At 41.4% G+C, this 18,918-nt stretch overlaps 1 protein-coding gene across 1 annotated transcript in view; it reads right to left on the reverse strand.

Annotated features, from left to right (window-relative positions):
* Positions 1 to 18,918, reverse strand: part of LOC133500883 (neuronal acetylcholine receptor subunit alpha-7-like) — a 19,712-nt gene continuing 794 nt past the window's right edge. The window contains exons 2-12 of the mRNA XM_061820121.1: positions 17,090 to 17,229; positions 16,835 to 16,903; positions 13,609 to 13,748; positions 11,896 to 11,940; positions 11,573 to 11,682; positions 9,685 to 9,764; positions 9,429 to 9,596; positions 3,997 to 4,191; positions 3,001 to 3,087; positions 2,795 to 2,904; positions 1 to 801 (exon numbers count right to left, since the gene is read on the reverse strand). Coding sequence (XP_061676105.1) covers positions 1 to 801; positions 2,795 to 2,904; positions 3,001 to 3,087; positions 3,997 to 4,191; positions 9,429 to 9,596; positions 9,685 to 9,764; positions 11,573 to 11,682; positions 11,896 to 11,940; positions 13,609 to 13,748; positions 16,835 to 16,886 — 1,788 coding nt within the window. The 5' untranslated portion in view covers positions 16,887 to 16,903; positions 17,090 to 17,229. The remainder of the gene's footprint in view (positions 802 to 2,794; positions 2,905 to 3,000; positions 3,088 to 3,996; positions 4,192 to 9,428; positions 9,597 to 9,684; positions 9,765 to 11,572; positions 11,683 to 11,895; positions 11,941 to 13,608; positions 13,749 to 16,834; positions 16,904 to 17,089; positions 17,230 to 18,918) is intronic.

Genomic DNA, 18,918 nt, shown 5'->3' on the forward strand with positions numbered 1-18,918 from the left:
TCAGAAGAAGTCTTTGGCTAAAGCCTCGCCAAAGTTGGGTGCAGCCATGAGAATGGCGATAGTACAGATGATGTTGAAGACGCTGAATCCGACCAGACACAGGCGGTCAATGACAGCTGCGGCGAACTGCCACTGCTCGGCTACATTGAACTCCCGGTCCTGCTCGCGAACCCGTTCCACCAAAAATTGCACTTCTGTGAGAAGAGCCTGGAGTTGATTGTCCACTGCCCTGCTTCCAGTGATGCCACTATGGGTGTTTGAGGGGGCTGCCCTTCCTGAGCTCGGCCTACATTCTCGTCTAGTCGTGCACTCATGGTTGAGGGACACTTTCGTTTCCTGCAATTTGCCATATGAAAGGTGCTGATGACCCAGCATATCTCCCCCTCCATCTGATACCTCTTCTTCTTCACCTGCTGCTCCATAGAAGCCCCTCATCTGACTATTACTTTCAACTTCCAGTTCTGCTGTGGGTGGAAAGGCCTGGAACCCCATGTAAGGCAGATGACCGTTTTGTTGAGGATGATGATTGGGGGTGGGTTCTCTGTTAATGGGATGCGGGAGGATAATGGCTTGAGAGATGCACCCGTGGGGTGGTGAGTGGTGGAGCTGAGCCAGGCTGGCTCTGAGGGTGATGAGACTCTGGGGAAGGATAGAGGTCATCTGGGCAGCTGTGGTGGCGGGAGAGGACAAGGTCTTGCTCTGAGTGTCTGCCTGGCTGTGGTGAAGATCATGTTCCACTCCCTCACCTGGGCGTTTCATCCGTAGGAACCAAGGAACCCACTGCAGCAAAACCAGGTTCACCTGTCAGACAACAACAGCTTAGTTTTAGACTGCAATGTGTCGCACCAGTCATCCTTTATATGTGCATGTCATACACTGTAGCACTTCTCAATATGAGTACCTTGACATACAAGTTTTCAAAGATACAACTCATTACTTCAGTCGGTCCTAAACCGAATGGCGCACCTCCAAATTGTCACCAGTGTGTGTGAGTTGGTTTTGCAGAGATTTGCCTCTGGATATAGCAATGTCCAGGTTATTGTGCACTATATAAAACCTCCGTATAAAATCAACCCTAACCCTTTAACTTAATTTAATTAAAATTCAGCAGTTCAAAATGTATGTGCATTGCGCACCTCTGGCTTATCGTAAATGGAGGAGTGCTGCCCCCCACAGGATAACACCCACCCATATCAGAAACTGGCATTGCATCACTTCATTAAAGAATTTTTTGGTCTTGAGATAGGACTAAATTTTGAAGTAAGAGACTACAGACTCCCACCACTAGATGGCAGTAGCTCACGTCAGAACCTCTGGCCACCATCAGTTCACATTGGTTTCTTTGGAGTGGAAGGACATTATAAGTCTGTTGCTGTGAAGGTCCGACAAGATTGCTTGCACACTGCCAACAGACTCCACAGAAGAAGAACAAAGCCTTAGCTACCTTAACTACTGTCATCTTTGTGCTCACATTTTCTGTTTGCAAGTGATGTAGAGAGCAAAAGCTGGTCTGTGTTTTTTTCATTACTATTAATGCAAAGGCGCACTGATATCTTGAACAATATCCATCCATCATCCAAGCCACTTATCCTCAAAGCTGGAGCCTATCCCAGCTGGCTTCGGGCGGAAGGCGGACTACAACCTGAACTGGTCGGCACTTGGTCGCAGGGCAGATATCGACACCATCACTGAGCAAGAATCGATCCTAGGCTGCCTGCACCAAAGTCAGGTGTGTACCGTCAGTGACTCATTCTTGAACAATACTTCTTATGAATTCCATTTTACACGTGTATTTTTTCTGTTTTTATTTACTTTTATATATTTTGCTTTTATGTATGCACTGAAGCAGGAGAGGCTTCTAATTTCATTGTACATTTTGGATGTCGACAATAAATGGCATTCATTCATTCATTCATTCATTCATTCATTCATTCATTCATTCATTCATTCATCATTCATTCATTCATTCATTCATTCATTCATTCATTCAATACTGCTGGGTTTTTATGGGGGCTTGAATGGATTCATTGTATTTCTTTTTTCTGTGGCACCTATCCTTGAGATGCTGCCAAAGTCCAGCAAGTATTTTAAAGTAATATACAGTATCTTGACTGAGCGACCAGCTTTATATATGTAAGGGAGGAGCTCAGATTAGCCGGTGCTGTTATTGGAAATTACACTGCATGTGCATGTACTTTTGCATTTCAAGTTCATTTTTTCCCTTAATGTAATCATTGCAAGCCATTTTGATTGTTTAATTTTTGGGCCTGTTCAAGTGGCCCAGTTGAGCGGTGGGGCAGCGTCTGAGTGCCCTCTGTTGACCAGTCGTCATTGGTAGTTCTGTGCCACGCCTCTTGCTCAACGTCAGTTAGGACAGACTCCAGCTCAGCCACAACCATAATGAAGATAACAAAAGCTAAGGAACCACAAGTGAAAAAAACTGTAATGGATTCTGTTGTTAAAGTCACCGTTTGCTCAATTTAGAACATTTGTGGTGGTGGTGGTGGGATCAACACAAGGTGCACAGAAGACCATACCATTTGCACTGATGGGGGAGAGTGTTGATACTTACACAATTAGCCCGCCACCAATTACTCAGTACACATGTTTATTTTGATGTGCTTTAAAATTTAGTGGGATCTCACTCTATGTGTGACTTACCCATGAATGTTTCACAAACATCATTGATACTGTATTTATTGCTTAATCTGGATAAGTAACAAACACAAACAGTAGCTATCACTTTCATGCTGTCTTACTTGGCAGAGGTAGCAACTTGAATGATCATACTCACCCAATGTGGTATTTGTCCATTCTTGGGGTTGTGGTGATGAAACTGAAGGACGATGACTGTAGCTACTACGGACATCCCGACAATCACCATGGTGCTGGCGAAATACTGACCTGAGACAAACAATGCGTATGATGTCAACATGGTCAAATTGCCCAATAAAACATTAAAACGACAGTCACACTGTGCAAAGAAATTAAGGAACTGACCAATGAGCGGGATAGAATCTGAAGTGGCGGGCATGATCTCAGCCACCATCAACATAAAGACTGTCAGAGAAAGTAGAACTGTAATGCCTGGGAGAATGAGATAATATAATCAGCATGGAAGAGTCATTTAGTATAGATGAGTACCTGGAAAAAAATGCAATGAAATATATCATACTCTCTAGATGCTAATTATTAAATGCATTAGTGTGTTGTGATTACTACAGACATGTTTTTCTATTGCTACGACCAACCAATCAGAGGATTGGAAAATTCAGACAGATTCATTCATTCACATTCATTAAAAAAACAATAACATTATTAATACAGATTAGGCTACATTATTATCCTTACTGGCATTGGAGATTTACAAGGAAACATATAGAGGCTGATATGTGATTGGAGAAAAAACAAAACAAAACAAAACACTGGAAACTGCATAGCCCAGAGAAAATGCTATGAAACCAACACAATGGGCTGTTTGGAATAAACTCATACAATTCTTGGTAAAAAAAAAAAATAGAATAGAATTCAGGATGCAAATATATGGCAATGTTTCTGATAGCGCTTGTGTTCAGGCCAGCAGAGAAGGCCGTGCTAGCCCTGTCGACCTCCTGCTAATGTAATGTGTGGTATGTTATGTTGAGTTTATTTTTGCCTTGGGTCAACAAATTGTTGGGAAATTCAGTTTTTAAAGTCATGACTTACAGTTGACCTTGGAGGCACAACTTTATTGTACTTAGTATTCTGTACTTGATTTGTACTTTCTGACAAAGCTCCTTCTTTTTTATCCTCTCATCTTTCCCCGTCTGTTCTTTCTCTCCCTCTCAGTTCCATCGCAATTCTCCCTACAGTCTCACCAGAGCTAGACAGAAATTTTTCCCCATCATGTTGACAGAGCGAGACTGTAGGAAAACCACAAGAGTGTTGAATATGCAGAAAGACGAGTCTGTTTTCAACATGTAACCCAAGCCTGCTTTCTCATACATGTTTTCTCACCCAAGCTGATCTTCTCCCCAGAGTTGGCCGGGACCAGGAAGACCAGCACCGTCATGGACGAGAGGAGCACGCAGGGGATAAGGAGAGTGAAAGCGTAGTAAAGAGTCCGTCGCCGCAGTGTGACCACAAAGGTCACATCAGGGTAGGGCTCTGTGCAACACTCGTAAAAAACCTCATTGCGACCACCAGGCACCTCTGAGGGACACACAACCGGGTCAAAGACCGAGATAGGACTCCACTAAAAGCAATACAGGTTGTTGAGGTTATGAATAGCAAGGAATCAAGTAGTTTGCGCAGCAACCCAAGAATATGTGGTCACGTGGCACAACAAGGCACGCTCAGTTACTGCCATTCATTTATCCATGTGATAGTTGTTACTTATAATTTACAGGTATGTATTTATCAAAATTATGACATTTCAAGTTGACAAATGGCATTCACTAACACCAGCAGCGCAAGAAGTAATGTTCCATTATCACCATATTTACTCCTTTTCCTTAGATCATTTTATATTCATTAGCGTGGTGAAGTTGAAGTTGAATCCCCTTGGACCATGATGTTCGTAGACGATATTCTGGTATGCAGTGAAAGTAGGGAGCAGGTGGAGGAACAATTCAAAAACAACAAGAAGATGGAGGCTTGTACTGGAAAGGAGAGGAATGAAGATTAGCTGAAGTAAAACAGAATATATGTGCGTGAATGAGAGGGGTGGAGGGGGAAGAGTGAGGCTACAGGGAGAAGAGATACAATGGGTGGACAACTTCAAATAGGGTCAACAATCTAGAGCAATGGTGAGTGTGGTAAGGAAGTGAAGAAACGGTTCCAAGCAGGTTGGAACAGCTGGCGGAAGGTGTCTGGTGTGTTATGTGACGCAAGAGTCTCTGCTAGGATGAAGTTTATAAACCAGTGGTGAGGCCAGCCATGATGGAGGGTTAGAGACGGTGGCACTCAAGAAACAACAGGAACTGGAGGTGGCACAAATGAAGATGTTGAGGTTCTTGCTCGGAGTGAGAAGGTTGGATAGGATTAGCAATGGGCTAATTAGAGGGACAGCCAAAGTTGGATGTTTTGTAGACAAGGTTCGAGAGAGCAGACTTTAATGGTTTGGACATGTCCAGAGGCGTGAGAGGGACTATATTGGGAGAAGGGTGCTGAGGATGGAGCTGCCAGGCAAAAGAGTGAGACGATGACAGAAGAAAAGGTTGATGGATGTTGTGAGGGAAGACATGAGGGCAGTTGGGTTAGAGAGGAAGATGCAGGAGATAGTCTAAGATGGAAATAGATGACACCCTGTGGCGAACCATAACGGGACAAGCCGAAAGGAAAAGAAGAAGCATAGGGAAGTTGTGGTGATAATGTCTCCTTCACCAATCTAAGGTTCAAATTTTTAAAATGTGGGCTTCCTGCATGGCGTTTGCATGTTCAACTTGTGCTTGATTTGATTTTCTTTGGGCACTCCCATTTCATCCCTTCAATCCTAAAACATGCATGTTAGGTTCAATAAAGACTTTAGATTGTCTGTAGGTGTGAACACGCGTGTAAATGGTTGTTAATTGTCAAGAAGGTGGAAATGACGGCTCATGGTTTCTAGATATCCATTCATCCATCCATTATCGGAGCTGCTTATCCTCACAAGGGTTGTGGGAGTTCCGGAGCCTATCCCAGCTATCTTCGGGAAAGAGGCGGGTACACCCTGAACTGGTTGCTACCCAGTCGCAGGGCACATAAAAACAAACAAACATTCACACTCACAATCACACCTACTGTAAGGGCATTTTACAGTATCAGATTAATACATATTTTTAGGATGTGTGACAAAACCAGAGTGCCCAGAGAAAAGCCACGCAGGCATGGGGAGAACATGCAAACTTCGCACAGACAGGGCTGGGATTTGGACCACGGTCTTCAGAACTGGAGGAAAAGTGCAGTTACTCCTACTGTGGATCGGAGATAAAGGACAGGATGTCGGCAATATGTGGACATTAACCAGTGACGTAGATAAGTTGCTAAAACCTTATTAGGAAAAATTCTCTGATTACCTCACTCCGAAAACAAACCCCATATTTGCTAGATATAAGTTTCACGAGAAGGCGCAAGGTAACTGGGACTCATGTGAGCACTTTGTGCCAGGGCTCATGCTGTTGCTCAAAGACTGTAATTACACAAACAGCGATCTGATGGTCAGACTGCATACTTTTCGCTACCAACTCACCGAGTGTGCGCGAAAAGTTACACAGCTTGTGCTCATGTTCGAAAAAATGAATCGGCATAGCCCGCTCCCAAGAGTTAGCAAAAGTGCAGCTAAAGGCTATGGCTAATGAGAGCCACGAGGTTCATGTTATACACTGCAAACATGGACAGCAAAGTTTCACTGCGGGTGCTAGTAAGCATATTGATAGCCCAAAGACCTCCGTAAAGATATGTAAAAGGTGTAGAGGATACCACAGTAAATTAGCCGAATGCCTAGCAAAAGGTAAACAATGCCTGAAGTGTCAGACCCCTTTTTCTGTCTGTTCTTACAACCAAAACCCACACAATGAAATACCATGATGAAAAGGCCGTAAGACGCTAATAAGCAAGCCAATATTCACAAAAAGATCACTAAAAAAAACTCGTGTTTATTGTAGTTTTGCCATCCAGTAGGCGTCGTAAACAAAAGCCATGTGACTCATGATGTCACGTGAAAAGTATCTATTGGCCTTGTGTGAATGTGAGTGTGGGTGATTGTTTGTTTACATGTGGCCCGCGATTGCAACTGGCAACCAGTTCAGGGTGTACCCGAAGATACCTGGGATAGGCTCCAGCACTCCCGTGACCCTTGTGTGGATAAGCACCTTGGAAAATGGATGGATGGATGTTTTATTTCATGACTTTCTTTTTGTCACTGATAGTTTAACGGTACATTTTCCAGACTTTGGCACAGGGAGTGTGGGTTCAGTCCCCGCTCAGTAATAATGTGAATCCAAATGGTTGTCCATGTCTATATGTGCCCTCTACGGTGGCTTGGCACCTACTTTAGTTCAGGGTGTAGTCCACCTTTTTCCCAAAGTCAGCTGGGTTCAGCTCCTGTGACCCATAACCCTGAGCAGGATAAGCATTATTGAGAATGGATGGATCGATTTCTTTAAATGCAAATGTTTTATTTTCTAAATTTAATCAGATATGTAATATGCTTTGCTAAGCTTAGCGAAACATCCTCAATGTCTGAGCTTGTTTGGTCAAAAAGATAACAAGACTGATGGTTGGCTTGGGTGCTATTTATTGGCCACCATGCACCCACGAGAAATTATTGCTGATGACCCAGACAATGTGTTTTGGACCCCAAAAGACAAAGATGACCATTGATCGTGATATGTTTGAACAAAATAAAATGAAGAACACTTGAGATCTGACTTCGATAATTCTCTATGAAAGCCCATCAAGACTTATCAGTTGCTCGGAACATTTCAAAAACTTCTTTAAGATCTTGATCCATGATAAGGGACTTTACCCTCTTATATTGTACCTTGTTTGGATGACTAAAAAATTATCCATCTTGTTGGCATATAGAGCTCGTGCACCTACGTCATAAAAGTCACGTGACTCGCCATATTGCCAGTCAAACAAAGCATTGTTGCATGTTAATTCCGTTGAGATGAAACGAAAATACGTCTTATAGCACGACATCCAGAGTTTTGTCTGATACCATTAAACATTTAGAAGGTGATAATAAACGAAACGTGGAAAAAATAGAGACACTTGGCATAGAGGACCCATATTTAATGCCAAAATTGATGTTTTCGGCAATAAGAAATTGGACTGTTAATTTGCTTCCGCCTGTCTTGGACAACTGGCTCTACACATGGATCTGGTGAGTAAGTCTCCGAGATTTTCACACAAGAGTTCGAAAGCGTATAAAGGTCTGGACACATACAAACACTTCGTTGCTTGATCTGTTCTCACACTGGAATAAATCACACATAGTGATGGACCCACTTGGATTTTTTAATACAAATACCAATATTTAAATAAATGACCCCTGGATTCATTAACTATAATTGGAAAAAAAGAGGACAGGGAGTCGTCGTCTCCGTATTGCGGCCACGCATTAATCTCCGTAAACCTCTCTGCGACAGACGGTTTATTTTCTTTTTTTACATACGCATTGTTGATAATGAGTCAAGTTGGAATTATAAATACTTCTTGGTAATTTGACATTGAGAAGAATACTTCCTATCTGAAATGAAATGATCGCTACACAGGCGTGTGTATTTGGTTGGGCACCATCCATCATGTTCAATTGCTGAAATTCATCGATCTTTTTTGGTCTTTACAGTTGGTATTCAATACGAATACCAATACCTAAATAAATGACCCGTGGTTTTACACAAACTTGGATTCATTAACTATGATTGGGGAAAAAAAGACAGGGAGTGGTCTCCTCCGTAACGGAAGCGTATTGCTGCCACACGTTAACTTCCATAAACCTCTATGCGACAGGCGGTTTTTTTTTTTTTTTAAATACGCATTGTTCTCAAATGAGTCAATTTGGCATTATTAATACTTCTTGGTAATTTGAGATTAAGAATAATTCCTACCTGAAATGAAGTGATCGCTACACAGGCGTGTGTATTTGGTTGGACACCATCCATCATGTTTAATTGCTGAAATCGATCGATCTTTTCTGCTCTTTTCAGCTGGTATGCTATGGAAGGATCTCTTTGAATATCTGTCTCGTCTGTTGTTACAACCTACAGCACAACAGCTCTTGGGCATTGTAAATATTCTCCTCCGGTTAAATGTCTCCACAACGTCGAGCAGCTATGTTTGACCGGCAATATGGTGCTGTGAAAATGGTGACATCATGTGCATAAGCTCTAAAAGAATATCTTCTTGACAAATCTATCTACAGTACAACCAAGTAAATCCTGAATTCTGGAAACCGGATCGGCATGTTACTCAGCTGAGATAGGTAAGTGATAAACAATGGTGCTTTTACAGCACTTTTATCCTGGTGCTTTCTTTTTATTTGCGGGGCTACTTCAGGAATTGAACCAAAACTGACAACCTCCTGTATAAGTTGTAAACCTGCAATAATAAAGTAACTAAATTAGAGAGAAAAAATGTGGGCTAGACTTGCCTACCTCTGTGGTATGAATATACGTTGTATAAATGCCCATGCACACATGCATGTACGCTTGCACGCCCGCATGTTCACACACACACAGAGACACACACACGGACAGAAACAGGGATGCCTACGCTATGATTTAGCCATGCTTTTAAATAATGAGGAGCATTCCAACAGTATTTCATCCAATGTACAACAACAATGTACACTGTACATCACTATATCTACTCAGATTGAGACATGCTAGCTTCATTATGTACACTGTTATCTCATATGGTTCCATTCTCAAGCCCCCCACCATTAGTCAGCCAGTCAGGCTCACCCAGTAGGTCCCATTCTCCATTAGGCAAATATCCCGACACATCTGCCTCTTTCATCTGGATGTCCAGCAGCCAGCCATCAAATGTCCAGGAACCAAACTTTAGCTCACATCGCTGTATGTCAAAGGGAAACCATCGCACGTCCAGGTTACAGGTGCTAATAAATATTCCTTAGAAAGAAAAGAGAAATATCATTATTCTAAAGGCATTAAAAAAGAGAATTCTTGGAGTAGGTGATGGTAAAAAATAGCAACTCACCTGGAGCCAGATACTCACAGAAGCCACTGGAGTTTACCAGCACGTTGGTCTTAAAGGTGGCGTCAAACTTGTCATGAGCACTGCCGTAAACGTAACAGTGATGAGTGAACGTATGTGTTTGTCTTCCTCACACTAAAAGGATATACATTCAATCTGTCTCCACAGTCATGTATTGGGGACATCTTGTGGTATGTTGATCAAATCATTTTACAGTTTTGTCGCACCTATTATGAACATGCCCAGGAAAAGGGTGCAAAAACTTGAGACCGTAAATGAATCCTGACCACTGACCTGACAAACACCTCGTGCTCCTGTCTGACAGCAATTTCATCAAGGAAGTATCTGTTCCATTGATTTGATGCGCTTGGTTGGGGAGCGACACCAAAACATTGCTGATTGTCTTTATGTGTATTTAAAAAAAAAAAAAAAAGAATGATTCCCAAGATATTTGTAAGAATATGCAATGGACAGACAACAAAAGATAACTTTTTGGAAGATGTGTGTTTCGTTAAAGCTGGTGTAAATGTAATAACAGCATTTCAGAAAAAGAACATTACTGTATACCAGCCATGAAATATTGTGTTGGTGGTGTTGCCTGGTACTGATTAGTTGCTTCAGGACCTGGACAACTTTCTGTGATTGATGAAACCATGAATTCTGCTCTTTAATACAAAATCCTGAAGGAGAATGTTTTGCCATCAGTTTGTGACCTCAAAATGAAGCACACGTGGGTTCTGCAGCAGGAGAACCATCCAAAACACAGCAGCAAGTCAACTTCCAAAACCCAATGCAGGTTTTGGAGCGTCGTCGTCAAAGTCTAGACTTGAATTTGACTGAAATGCTGTGGCATGAAATTAAAAAAGGCCGTTTGTGCTTCACAACTCTCTATTGTTGTTGAATAAAAACAATTCTGCAAGGAAGAGAGGGCAAAAATATCTCCATAGAGATCTGAAAAAGGCATTACCAGTGATGTTTAATGTGTTATGTTATGTTATGTTATGTTGTGTTATGTTTAATTTCTGTTATTGCTACAGATGATGGCCCGACCAGTTATTGGGTTAAGAGCTTCATTTCTTTTTCACACAGGGCCAGGTAGCTTTGAATACACTTTTCACCTCAGTAAAAAAATAAAAAAAAAAAATCACCATTTACAGTCAAAAATACATTTTATTTGTTCTGGTTATCTTTGTTAGATATTTAGGTTTGATGATTTAACATAATATTAAGTGGTTAACTATGCAAAAATTTAGTATTTGAAAAGAGGTTCAATATTTTTTGACACCACTATGACTTTAGTTTGACAGTAAACTTAACCATAAGTTACAGTAAACATCTTGTAGCCTCTTTTTGAAGACTTGTCCACTATGTACAGTACTGCTGCTTTTCATGACATGAGTTCATTCCCCCCCGCACAGGGTTCCTATCTTGAGTTTTTACTCTCGAATCAAGTCTAAAAACTGGCCCAACGATAGATCGTATGTCAAAAAACTAAAAAATCAGCTCACTCGTATCTCAAGACACCACTGTACCAGCGAGATTTAATTTTAAAGGCCAAGCGATTTGTTTTCCCCATTTCAGATGAACGACACTCTTGCTCAAGAGTTTCCCCAAATCAATGATTTCATGTTATACAATAAATGGGGCTGATGCCTGCCCGTGTGGGGAGGCAACTTTGTCTTCAGAACCGTAGATCCTGTTTCAATCACAGATGTCGTAAAAAAACAAAACATTGTCATTATTGATATTCATCTCACATAGAATCTAGTGTGTATGGTTGTATGTCTGTGTGAGAGAAAGCGAATGTGTCTTAGTAATGTGCTTTTAGCTGTGTGTGTCTGTGGATGTACGTGTGCGTGAGTGTGTGTGTGTGTGTGTGTGTGTCACACACCTATTGTAAAGCAATATGTCAGGTGTCCATACTTGATCTGCAGTGAAGCGAAGGTTTTTAACTCCAGGATACTCTGACTGATTCCACTGCAGGTAATGATCATACCACTGCTGGGAGACACAAACATACATTTGATTAATTATTCATCTCGTTTTCATACCAGCATAATAAACATAAAATATACAGCACTCATGTGTGGGTATCTGTATTCATGTATTCAATTCTGCATTTGTCCTCTACCTATTTCTCCTATCTGTTTTGTTACTGTGTGAGTGTCTATTTATAGATCGAATTCAATAACAGATTATTAATTAATAACTCACCATCTGCAGCCTGACATTTGTGGTGAGGATCTGGTTCTTTTCATCCTTGAATGATGTGAAAGTAAATGACAAAACAAGCAATTTAATCAGCAAAGTTGCTAACTTTCTCCTTTATTAAAAAAAAAACAACTTCAACCTTGGTAATGTCGCTGGTTATTGATGACTTAAATTCGAGTGAGTGTAAACATATATAGCAAGTTGCAAACTGATGGGAAAAACTTAAAGGGACTTAAGCACCTTGAATCATATTGGAAATACTGTGAGCAGTATATGGAGCAGGATAAGACAGTCCTACAGATATACTGTCCTGGAGGCTCAGCAACTGTCTCTATTCAGCTACTCTCTATTTTCAGAAGATAAAGACTACATTCCTGTGAGTATTGTAAAACGGTCTGTTTATTGCACCCGTGTTTGTGTTCAAAAATCTGTTGCTTCAAGTGGAGCAACAAAGCCAGATACAGTCGATATGTAATTGTGAGTGTGCCGATTTAGCTTTCTATATCATTCATGTACCGGAGGTTATTTGGTAGCTTTAATAGACAATGTGTCATTCTCTTTGTTCTATATTTAAGTTGCCATCTTAAAACTTTTTTTTGGAAGAATATTTACAAATTATATCTGCCAAACTGACGATTGTTGTGAAGTGACTTGAGTCACATACAGTCTCGAGTTTGCGGTCTCAAGTCAAAGCAAATAATTACGGACTCATATCTTGAAAAATTCATATCTCAGGGCATCACTGAGATTTTCATTTGTAATTTTTAAAATGATTTTTTCATTTTTTTTAAATGTTAGGATTTGCATAGGTGAGGGAACAAAGAATACAGTATGTACATTTTTGACATCAGGCATCAGTTTAATCCATTTTCAGTCCAAAAAAGACATTTTAAACCGACGAGTTAAGGCCAGCCGCACACCGAGCGACATGGCGGACCAGACTGAATTGACCCATCGAGAAAAATTAAGTCGTTGACTCACACCCTTACACCCTCTCATATATCCCAACTCACTGTAACGGAAGAACTGTGATTTTAGGTGCTCTTATCAGAAAAAAAAATCTTTTGAGGTACCACATATACCTTGCTGCACTGTATTATTGTTATTATTATTTTTTTAAATTGAACTGGAAAAAAAACCAGCCCGCCATAGCTCTACTATCATTAAATAAAGCGAGAATATGTGCTAAAAATAAAGGAGTGAGTGTGGATATTTGAGAGGTCCTTAGCAATGATTGCTATGTTCATTGAGTGCACACTTGTATTTCGATTACAGAGCCTCTCCACCCTTTAGTTTTGAACCAAAGGTGAAACGTATTAATATTGTTATTCTAAATACTGTATTGCAACGCTTTGCTGGTGACTGGAAGGTTGACTTTATCTGGAAGTGCAATTTTCGTTGTTTGATGTTGCATTTTTTAATTGGCTATTACGTATGTGACCTCGTGATGCTGTTCATTTCTGATTCGAATTTTAATTGCAGCAAAACTAGTGGGTGACGGTCAGCTTCTCATGAAAACAAGTTGCTGAACCCCGCACAGTTCAGTTTAGTCCTATTAAGACACATCTTTCAGTTTACAGAGGGCCTAATTGACACTGACAAAAAATAAATGTGTATATCAGATTCCTTTTTGTTTCTCCTGGAGACAATTGTTTTTAAAGTGTAGTATTCATTTGGATCTCATTTGTGGTGCGCTTGTTGTGTCGATTTGCCTACCACATCCATGATCTGCATGAGAATGATGGAGAACTGGACGGTGAGGGTCTGGGAGTCATTGGCCACTGGCCTCTCCATGGGGTTGTAATCTCTCAGTAGCTCCCTGAGCAGAAAGCGTTGATGGGGACCCTGCGTTGTCTCTTTGTCGGTTAGCAGAGGGGGTGGGGAGTGTGGGGGGTGGGGGGGTGTAGAGATGGAGAATTCAGAAAGTATTGATTATAGGGGGGAAAAGATCCATGAGAGAAGAATCACAAACAAGAGAACGCTGTGTCAGAAGAAAGCAAAAGAGTAATAGACCTCACTACTTCTAATCAATTACAAAGCCTGATTGATCACCAGTAGACACAGTATCATTTCCTGCTGTTGTAAAAATGTCGGCTTCATTCCATACGGGAAGAGTGAGGCTGTGAAATGGGGAGACAACCTGGACACACACAGCTTTCACTGGAATATAAGTTTTCTCTCCAGATGATGTGGCTTTGATTCTGTGATTTGTCATGAGGCCAATAACACTGATGTGGACACAATGATCATTTATGAGCCACGGCACACTTCACATTTGGATAAAAGTGGTGGCCTCGCTGGTGCCTGCACCTGCAGGACATAAACCTCCTCTTCTGAAAGGGCCTGAGATCATGGTTCATCACAAGTTCTTCCACATCAATCTCATCCAAGCTTTGACCTTTGAACAGATAACGGCCTTCCTCTCACTGTTTACGCAGTTGCCAGTATAGTACAATCATCCAGAATGTCTGATGAAATATTAAAATAGAAAGATAAAGTTCAACTCCTTATTGAGTCATGTACTATAAAGTATTTCTTTATACTTTTGTCTATAAAAGAAGTGTGCAAACTTTTCAAGGGACACAAGATTTTTCAAAAGGAAAGTTAAATCAGGACATTTGAAGATTATGTTAAATAAATGAATAATCCATAATAATATCTATATATCCATTTTCTTGGCCGCTTATAAGGGTCGCGGGAGTGCTGGAACCTATTCCGGCTGTCAACGTGCAGGAGGCAGGGTACACCCTGAACTGGTTGCCAGCCAATCGCAGGGCACATAGAAAAAAAAAAACAGCTGCACTCACAATCACACCTAGGGGCAATTTAGAGTGTCCATTAATGTTGCCTGTTTTTGTGATGTGGGAGGAAAACGGAGTGCCTGGGGAAACCCCACGCAGGTACGGGGAGAACATGCACACTCCATATAGGCGGGGCCGGGATTGAATAATATTAATAATAATAATAATAAGGTGGTATGATGGAACAGCTGGTAAAGCGTTGGCCTCACAGTTCTGAGGACCTGGGTTCGATCCCGGCTCGGTCTGTGTGGAGTTTGCATGTTCTCCCCTAGCCTGCGTGGGTTTTCTCCGGCCACTCCAATTTCCTCCCACATCCCAAAAACATGCAACATTAATTGGACACTAAATTGCCCCTAGGTGTGATTGTGAGTGCTTGTCTCAATGTGCCCTGCGATTGGCTGGCAACCAGTTCAGGTTGTACCCCGCCTCCTGCCCGTTGACAGCTGGGATAGGCTCCGGCACTCCCTGCGATCCTCCTGAGGATAAGCGGTGAAGAAAATGGATGGATGGATGGATGGATGGATAATAATAATAATAAATGAATAATAGTCCATCATAATCCATCCATTCATTTTTTGAGGCGCTTATCCTCACTGGGGTCATGGGCATGCTGGAGCCTATGGGAGCTATCTTCAGACAAGAGATGGGGTACACCCTGAACCGGTCGCCTGCCAATCGCAGCAATCACAAAGCATATATAGACAAACAACCGTTCACACACACATCAACATATACGTCATCGTTCTGAGGTCCCGGGTTCAAGTCCAACCTCGCCTGTGTGGCCTTTGCATGTTCTCCCAGTGCCAGTGTAGGCTTTTTCTTCCCCCCTCAAGAACAACATTAAGATAGTCATCTGCAGCCTCTCTCAGACTTTTTTCACCCTTACACCCCCTAACAGAATGGACACACCCCTCTTAACTACACAGAACTTTGAAAAAAAAAAAGTATAAATGAAGCAGTTTATTGCTAATAAAGGCACCGTTCTTAATTAGGCAATCCTGGACACAGAAATTCCCCATAGTACAACTAAATTAATGAACGTGGTAGTAAAAATTGTCATTATTTTTAATTCTATGGATTGAAAACAACAAAATAATGGTAAGTGTCATATGTATAACATTGCGGTTTTCTAAAGTTTGAAGTTTGTTAATCTATGGTGTAAAGACAACTGTAGACCATCAAATACACACTTTACAGTTTATTTTGTGGTCCTAGTGCTTTTTAAATATATATCATCTATGTTCATTTTCTTATTCATCTTCATAAAAGCCACTATATTTTTTTCCTTTAGGTATTGTATTTTTATCTCTTGGAAAATGAGACAATGAGACATTCTGCACAAGTGTGCAGAATGTCCAATCCTCTAACTGGGATGTGGCTGCGTTTAGAATTAACAAATCCCAACAGAACTCATGTTAAATTGGATTCAGCACATAACTGCAACCATTTAAAAGGTTTGATTCAGCTGTGTCAAAGGCTTTTGTTTATTTTTGCTTTCCCTCTCAAAAGGATTCCATTTTTAATTTTCAGAGTTGTGCGGGTCACGTTGATAGTGGAGACAAATCCCATGTGTGACTTAGCCAATAAAGCTGATTCAGATTCTGAAAAGGTTTTGAAAAGGTTTTATCTTGGTCTCATTTCTTTAATTTCACACACAAAAAAGGCAGTTGAACAGGGTTTATAGATTCTCTACATGATCTGTGTGTCATGCATGAGCATTTAATGTGCAGATAATATACATACAATATCATGTCGTGCAGCATTTACCAGCACAATAAGCTGTTGAGTACTAGGGTGTGTACTCTATGTGCTGTAATATAAATATGTTTGTATGTGTATGACCCCGATTATATTGATAGAGTCCAAAGACTCGAGCCATTTGAAGTATTACCACTCAACGATCCTGTAATTGCTGCCTCTTTAATGCGGTGTGGTGCCATCAATACTCTCATCATGGGTTGCTCAGCAATAATGCGGGGAATACATCTCGTGCAGGACACTGATCATTACAAGGCAGATTCTTCAGTGGCACAAACATGCATGGTTTCATACACACATGCGAACACACACACACACACACACACACACACATAAAATAAAACAGACACTTGTTAGAGCCCAGTCCTGTCAAAGTCACTCACCGGGCAGCCGAGTGGCAAGTGTCAAAAGCCAAAGTGCCGCAGCCTGCAACATATTGCGTGCATTCCCCTCTTGTTTGCACGGAAGATGATGGATGGATCCAGATGTGAGAAGAGGTTGAGTGTGAAATGAACAGCCACAGAGCGAGCGAAGGAGCAGGAGATGGGGTGAGGGGGAAGAAGGGGGAGAGAGAGGGTGCTGATGAGAGATGCATGGATACAAGAACAAGTGGGATGAGTGAAAAGGCTGTCTTTTACCTGTGGTATGCCTTGCACCGACCTAGACGCACACTTGATTCTTATTGGTACTTTTTGTAGAGGGTCTTTGATTCAGTTGTAACAGTCGTATTGGCCCATGAGCCTTTTCTCCTATTTGAGGGGCTGTAAAGTACAGCGTTCTATGGAAAAACAAAAATATATTAGGTCACAAAATCACTGGCACCATACCATGCAGTGCAGTAACTTGAAATAAACCAGAACAGTTCACAGTAGTATAATGGTGACACCTACTGGATATTATGGTAAGTGGGAAAAAAAAAGACATTTCATTAGCAATACAATCCTGTACATATCAGGGAATTCAGTTATCGCGCTCAGTTTTGGTTGAAACTGCCAGAGAAATTTGACTATTCATAAAAAAAAAAGGTTATTGGGGCGGTTGCATTTTATAGGAGTGTAGACATTACATGCGTATACATATACATATACTATCATTTTGTAGAACTAAAATGATGGTAGGCTAATACTCCAGTTGTACATTTCTACAGTAAACAAATGCAAACAACTACCGCGCTATTGTTGAAAAAAATTACATTAAATGAATTTACTACAAATTGTTAGAAAAGAAGCATTAATATGTATTTCCAAGCAGGTTTGTGTACTGTATGTATTTACGTCTCCATGTACAGCTTGTATGTATGTACAGTATGTATGTATTGAATTAGCATTTGTTTTCTGAATGTCAAAAATCCATATTGTAGTTATGGTTTCTCCCAGAGGGCCATTATGAGCGTGAAACCATATAAATGGTTGAACAAGTCATTGTGTGTGCACAACAAACTGAATGTTTCACCCCAGCTCATGTCACATTAAATTTTACGTCACAGCCATCACCAACAAAATTTGACATCCCAGAGTGGAGCCATTCACAGAACAGTGATCAGGCTATTCCGCTTACAACATATGGACTGACACATGAAAGCTACCACCCAGCAGCAACAGAGCAGCCTGTTCCCCAGCCTCGGGTAAGACTATCAATCCAATAGCATTCTACCAAGGAGCAAATATCTTCCTCAGTCAGACAGTCACTTCATTCAGACCATCCTCCTGACCAGAGCTCACAGCATCCGTATCAGAGTCATACTAGCAACATGATTGAATTTGCCAAATATGTAGCCCGGAGAGAGCTAGTAACCACTGGGCTTACCAATTTTGGCGAACAACCGGAAAACTTCTGCGCATGGGAGTCCACCTTCCTTCATGCCATTCACAGCCTAGATCTAACAGCCAGTGAAGAGCTTTATCTGCTAGTAAAATGGCTCGGCAAAGAATCAACGGACCATGCCAGAAGAATTTGGGCTGTTTATCCCTCCAACCCTCGTGCTGCTCTACAGATGACTTGGACTAGACTCGGATAGTGTTACGCTGCCCCAGAGGTCATAGAGAATGCCCTCTTCCAACGGCTAGACAACTTTCCAAAACTGTCATCAAGAGCAGGGTCTATCAGCTCCACCAGCTGACTTCACAGGAAAAGATCTCTTCAAGTCTCAGTGGAAACAAGTGGAAGCACTTGCTAATGAGTTTTGGGCCCGCTGGAGGGAAAAGTTTCTCAGCAATCTTTAACCGAGGCGCAAATGGCTTAAAGCACATCGAAACCTGCAGACAGGAGACATCGTGCTTCTGAAGGATAACCAGCTCCCTCGTAACGAGTGGCCGATGGGACTGGTCACCCCAACCTTCCCAAGCAGTGATGGGAAGGTTAGGAAGATAGAGGGTTAGGGTTAGAACCTCTCAGGATATTGTCAAGACATTCCTCAGACCTGTGTCGGAGGTCATCCTACTTCTTCCCAAAGAGAACAGAGGATCAT

Source organism: Syngnathoides biaculeatus, chromosome 5 (assembly GCF_019802595.1).
Source record: "Syngnathoides biaculeatus isolate LvHL_M chromosome 5, ASM1980259v1, whole genome shotgun sequence".
Classification (NCBI taxonomy): domain Eukaryota; kingdom Metazoa; phylum Chordata; class Actinopteri; order Syngnathiformes; family Syngnathidae; genus Syngnathoides; species Syngnathoides biaculeatus.